The sequence below is a fragment of the Gastrolobium bilobum genome, unplaced genomic scaffold (assembly GCF_033153095.1).
Source record: "Gastrolobium bilobum isolate Gb01-03AN ecotype WA unplaced genomic scaffold, APGP_CSIRO_Gbil_v1 utg4369, whole genome shotgun sequence".
Taxonomy (NCBI): domain Eukaryota; kingdom Viridiplantae; phylum Streptophyta; class Magnoliopsida; order Fabales; family Fabaceae; genus Gastrolobium; species Gastrolobium bilobum.
This window is the reverse complement of record NW_026896497.1, coordinates 138,762-145,146: the sequence shown is the minus strand read 5'-3', so window position 1 is coordinate 145,146 and position 6,385 is coordinate 138,762. Positions and strand designations below refer to the sequence as shown.

At 32.8% G+C, this 6,385-nt stretch overlaps 1 protein-coding gene across 1 annotated transcript; it reads right to left on the bottom strand.

Moving 5' to 3' along the window:
- Positions 1 to 652: 652 nt before the first annotated feature.
- Positions 653 to 1,182, bottom strand: LOC133300059 (classical arabinogalactan protein 1-like). The gene has a single exon (XM_061499547.1). It carries the CDS (start codon positions 1,148 to 1,150, stop codon positions 731 to 733), a length of 420 nt encoding a protein of 139 aa, XP_061355531.1. The 5' UTR covers positions 1,151 to 1,182; the 3' UTR covers positions 653 to 730.
- Between the last annotated feature and the right edge of the window lie 5,203 nt (positions 1,183 to 6,385).

Here is a 6,385-nt window from a genome sequence, read left to right as displayed (position 1 = left end):
ACACTTCACTAAATTATTTATCAGACTGTCACGTTAATAGAATTTTTTTTCAAAATGTCACGCGGCATCATTCGCTTTTTTCAGAATGTCACGCGGCATCATTCGCTACACTCTCGGAATGTCTCGCGGTAATTCGCTACACTTTGCAGTGAATTATGCTTGCAAATAATTCGTTACACAGTGTAGCAAAATATGTCATGTCAGGTTGCACAGTCAACAAAAATGACACGTGTCAAGCAGACAGTAGCCAGATATGCCATGTCAGGCTGCACAGTGAACATTTTAATGTTAGTATCACAGTCTGCTAAATAATTTGATTAAGTGTGGTCTCTCCCCCATTGATTCACACCGTTAACTTCTTATTTTTCGCTGATTTTGCACTCACCGTTGCCATTCAATACTCCCTCCTATTTTTGGATCGAGGGTACAATGTTAAAACTTATTCCCACTCACATCAAATATTCTTCTTCTGAACTTTCATAATCCTTCACATTTTCATAATCGAGTAGTAATGACAGAAATTAAGAAGAATAAAGACGTATCATTCATAAAAATAATAAATAGAATACACAAAATAATCAAATAAATGAATCATCACACAGCAGAGAAGAGCAACCAAAAATGAAGTACAAAGAGTTCACGATCCATGTAAATTCGTGATAACAGAAACTAAAAGAAAGAATGAAAAAATAATAATAATTCATAAACTCAAACGCAACTCTCTCTCTCACTACATCAGCAACGCCGCAGCGAAAACAACGACGGCAGCAGATCCGGCGACGGCGAATCTGTTCAAAGCGGCACCGTTTGTGGCCGGTGCTGGTGCTTCGGATGGCGGAGCGGAGATCGACGAGGGAGTGACGGCAGGAGCACCAGCTGGAGACTCAGAGGAAGCCGGAGGAGGAGATGGAGGAGAGTTGACGGCGGCCGGTGAAGGAGAAGGACCGCTCTCCACCGGAGTAGGAGGAGAGGACACCGGTGAATTAGAGGAAGGAGAAACCGCCGGTGACGGCGATGATGAAGACTTGGGCGAAGTTGCCACTCTCGACTTCGTCGGAGACGAAGCCGGCGAAGAAGCCGGAGATTGAGCCACGGTGGAGCTCACCAACAATGCAGCCACGAGCATCAACACGACGGTAGAAGTAGCCATTGTAGAAAGAGAAAGCGGGAAAATAGAGAGATTCTAGAGAGTGAAGAAGCAGAGAGAGAAAATTCAACAATTCAGAATGTGAAGGTGGTGAAGAATAACACAGACTTGGCAGGGTATTTATACAAGCGTAACCGCGTGGAGACGAGGATTTTTGTGCGAATGGTTATTAACCGTTGATGCGTTAAATGATTATAAGAAACGAATCGCACGGTGGAGATTTGTTTCGTGAGTCTGATCGGAGGAAAAAAAGAAGAAGAATTAGTAGAGAGAAAAAAATTGAGAATTAAGAATTAAAAGTTAGAATGAAGTTATATTTATAATTTTTTTTTTACAATTCCTTATGATCAAATCTTAATTATAAGTTTTTGTGAATCTAGTATTTATAATTTATTAAATATTAATAAATTATAACAATTAAATCAAAATTAATAAAAAATCAACAATTTAAGTTTAGTTGTAAAAAAATTATAAGTGAAAATAGAGTATAAATATAATCTTTTTATAAATTAAAATAAAATAAATGAATGTACTAAAAAAAATGACGATTGAGTTGCGGCGAAGGTAGCACACGACACGCGGATAGTGAAGTGCGAGTCCAAGCTGGTACAGCTGTTTTTTGAATCATGACCGTACAGGTAGTCGTAAGTTTCAAGTAATGGATGAATTCATGACCGTTGGATGGATGCTTGTTATGGAAAGTCGTAACGGTCGGAAATAAATAAAAGAAACATGTAACGTTTTAAAGTAAGAAAAAATATGATTTAAAAGATGGTAAAGTTACGTTATTTTAAGATATGGATCCTTTAATATATAATTTAACATGACCATATTATGTACTAGGATTTTAATTATTAATAATTAAATCAACGGTGATGATTGTATAATTTCTTATTTTTATATTTTTTCTCTCATCTCTTATCACCGTTAACTTACTCATATATGGTTATAATTGCCACACATGATATGATCATGTTAATTAGCATATAAGAGGATCCATTCTTGTTATTTTAAGTGAAAAAAAGAAATAAATAAAAAGAGAGGATAAAAAAAGATAAAAATATGAGTTTTTTTTTTTTGTGAGAATAAAATGATATAAGTTAAGTTATTTAAGAAAGAAAAGAGTATCTTGGTTGAATGTGAGTTTTGTGATATAATTTCGGCGAGACAGTCGGAGTCGGTACCAAATTGCCCGTACCAAACGGGGAGGGACCACCTCGTTGATAAAGCGTCTCTAGTATCTTCTGTTAACCGTTGAACAAAAGGAAGAATAAATTTTATACAAAAAAAAAAAAGGAAGAATAAATTTGTTACGGCCCAACTCAACTCAAAGGCCATATTTTAAATGATGAATAAATAAGAGAAATAAGAAAATAATTTCAAAAATATATCAATTTTGCTGGTTATTAGTGTATCAAATCAACTATTTGATTTCCAAAATTCACAAGATGTCTAAAATTTTATTACCCACAAATAAATTATATAAATTAAAGGTAAAATTTATAAGTATGTATACTTACTCTCTCTATTACTATGCACAGAAATCTAATATTAATTCACCAGTCTCTAATTAGACATCTTGATCCCTTAGGATTAAACAAAATTGAACTACTTAAAGCAAATTAAATCGGTTAATTGATATTTTTGCTAATCAGATTTATTTTTTACTCAACGATTTAAAACTAAACTTTAGAATCCGGTAGAAAATTAAACTTCAATGTTGCGAATTTAGCGTTATTCTTAATAATATCTTATGTTATACCTTGCCAGCTGAAAGGGAAGTGAAACATATGGAGGCTTATATTAGTATATTCTATGTTGGTCCCAATTGCTGAAACCATATGAACAGCAACATTTCCTTTAACGACAATGCTATGGTTCACAGCACAGAATGAAGCGAGTACTGATAGATTATTATGAAATCGGGAAAACTGCTGTCATGAAATGATGCTGTCATAATTTATGGAGACAGTTCAATTGGTAACTCAAATATTATAGCTTCAACATTTTTTTTTTTGATATTTTTAATGCTAAATGAAATTGATCAATGCATAAAAAAAAAAAAAAAAAAAACAAAGTTCATTAGGTACCGAGGATTTGATATCTTTCGATTATAATTGTGCATAACCAGTAACAATATAACTAAGGGTACCAAACAGGGGAATTCTTCTACAAAAATTCCATAAATAGTAGTAGATTTGCATCCTTTACAGCTTGGAAATAAAATAAAATAAAATACAAAAAATGACAGCATTAAATTAGCCATCAACAATTGATGTATCTCCAAAGGGGGAAGCTTCCAACACAATCATGTGGGGGCTGGTGAGGAAATCTCATGCATGGCTAAGAAATCTGCACCCTTATTTCCTTCCCGATATTACATCTACAGCCTTAACTTTTCACGCCTCGCTTATATGGTCCCTAAGTCTATTGACCAGTGTTCATTAGATATGCAACTTTTTATCAATTAAAAGGTTATATATTTTCAGCTTACCATAAAAAAAAAAAAAGTTATATATTTTCTCACAAAAAAAAGCTTATATATATAGAAAAGAAAGCTGATGACTTACTGTTAGAATATATCATATCACACCGCATCAATTAATTTAATAAACTATCATTGAGAGTCTTAATTTTTTCTTTTACCCCCCTTCATACCAAAATCCCATAATTTTACCTTGAAATGGTTTTTTTTTTTCCCTTTTAAGGCCTCGAGTTTATGAAACTTGTTACAATTTCTATTCACCACTACCAAACTCAAATCTAGCTCTGTTGTTTTCCTTACTATGTTTCCCTTCCCATCTCTACTTGTGAGTTTTGTTATGTTCTCTCTTAGGCTGAATTATTGATTGAGTTGTGTCTTTCGCGGTGCATTATTTTATAGGCACATTTCTTGTAGTTAACGTTCACTTTTTAATCACACTTGTTCAAGACTCTTTTTTTGGCCTATTGGCTCCAATGGCCACATTCTAGCTTCTCTTTATACGGGTTGGCTTCTTCTCTTCCTAGATGCAATTTGGCCAATTGCTAGGTCCCCTCAGGTCCTCATAATGCCACCTCCTTCGCTTCGTGCCTCCATTAATAAGCCTCTCATATTATGCTTCTATGGGATCTCTAAGGGAGGAGAAAATATTTTTCATCAGGGAAATACAATTACTAGAAAAATGGTGAGAATGTGAATTTTCTAGAAAAGTTAAAAAAAAGTTGTTTGGTGGGTCGAAATATTATCGAAAAAATTGATTTAAGTTTCTTGATTCTGTGTTTGGTTGAAAGTAAAATATTGTTGAGAAAATGAAGTTAAATTACAAATATAACCCCATCTTTGGTAAGAGTTTAATATTGTAGGGAAAATGGAGTTAAATTACAAATTTACTCAAAGCTATTTTTGACACAAAATTCAAATCTCCTTTTTCATTTACCTAGGGAAGTCACAATACCATCTTCTAAGTGGTATTTTTGTTTCAAATTTTTACACATGAAATTGAATCCTAGTTATCCACTTATCCCAGAATTTTTTTTTTAAAAAATGCTACCAAACATAGTATTTTGGAATACCCATTCTTACTTTTCCATGCATCCCCAAAAGAATCTTGCTATCAAACACCTTCTAAGGGTGCGTTTGGTACAGGAGAAATTTTTTTTTGCTGGGAACAAATATTTGTTAGAAAAAAAGTGGAAAGTTTTTTTTACCGGATAAGTTAAAAAAAGTGTTTGGTAGGTCAACATTTCACCGGAAAAGTTAGATGAATTTTATCGATGTTATGTTTGGATGATTGTAAAATATTGATGGGAAAGAATACCAAAATTACCTAATAACCCCCAATTTGAAAATTGAATGTGTTTGTCATAAAAACGTTATTATTTTGACAACTGGATTGTGTGTCTCTCTTTTACACGTATCTTTCTTTGTATACATTTTTGCCCAATAAGACATAACAAATGTTGAATAAATAAATGTGCAGTCTTATATTACATAACCCCTTTACTAATTAACAGTATGAAAAAGGTCATTACATGGCATTATATGGCACTACCCGTATGAAAAACGTTGATCTCAGAAACTGAAACTAAAACTGGTTGAAACTTGCATATTCTGCATAATTGAAGTATACAAATAAACCATAATTACAAAAGTCAATGGACTTGTAAGTCATGGTTACATATCCTTCATATAATGTAAAGCATAAAACAAAAGCATCTGCTAGATACATTATTTCAATTTCACCAGGTTGGTATAGAACCGTAACAAAAGATGTCTCAGTTGTTCTTTTCTGATTAAATGCAACTATTGACAACTATCTCCTTTGCCAAAGCCGCAAGTCATACAGAAAAAAAGGATAGGAGTTGGGAACGGATACAACATGCAGTACTCAGTCGTAGCCACATCAGAGAGCACACAAAATGGAAGAATAAAGCATGGGGTATTTTTGTCTTGTAAATTTCAGTTTTTGTTCCCACCGCATGGGAAAGAATACTTACCATACCTTTGGACGGAAACTTTAATAAAGAAAACAAGTGCAAACGTGTTTGACAGCTAAAAATGTTTCCAAATCAATTTTTAATTTTTCCACGTACCAAACACAGCCAACTTTTTTCCCCACCCCATTCTCCTGGCTAAATATTTTTTTCCATCATACCAAACATCCCCTAAGTTCTTTTTTTTTTTTCTCCTAGTGTGTTTACTTGTAATCAGTTAAAGTAACTTCCAACTTAAGTAGACGTGTTCGAATATATCATTGTACAGCACCATTCTTAATCAATTTAATAGAATTTTATTATAAGTCTTATTTCTCTCGTTTTTTTCTTTATAACCAAAACTCATAATTCCAACAATATAATTATATAGAATTAATTAACATTAGTTAGGTAATTAGTTTGTTAATTAGTATTAAGGGGTTATGTAATATAAGACTGCACATTTGTTTATTCAACATTTGTTATGTCTTATTGGGCTAAAACACCAGATTCTCAACATTTGTTTATTCAATCCACTTTACGTATTTGCTTATCTAAAATATATAAACAAAACCATAATGTTTATTTTAACATATTAAAGTCAAGAAAAAATATATAATACATTTTCAATATTGCATAAAAAAAGTTTATGAAGCTCAAATTTCCTTTATGATATCAAATTCACAATCATCATTTATCCTCAACTAAGAAAATAATATTACTATCGCGATGCAGTGAATCAGAGTAATTAATTGGCCAGCAATTATAATCCACAAACCACAT

What these genes read in the sequence shown, in the direction of transcription:
- LOC133300059 (XM_061499547.1), bottom strand. Translation starts at nt 1,150, where the DNA reads ATGGCTACTTCTACCGTCGTGTTGATGCTCGTGGCTGCATTGTTGGTG.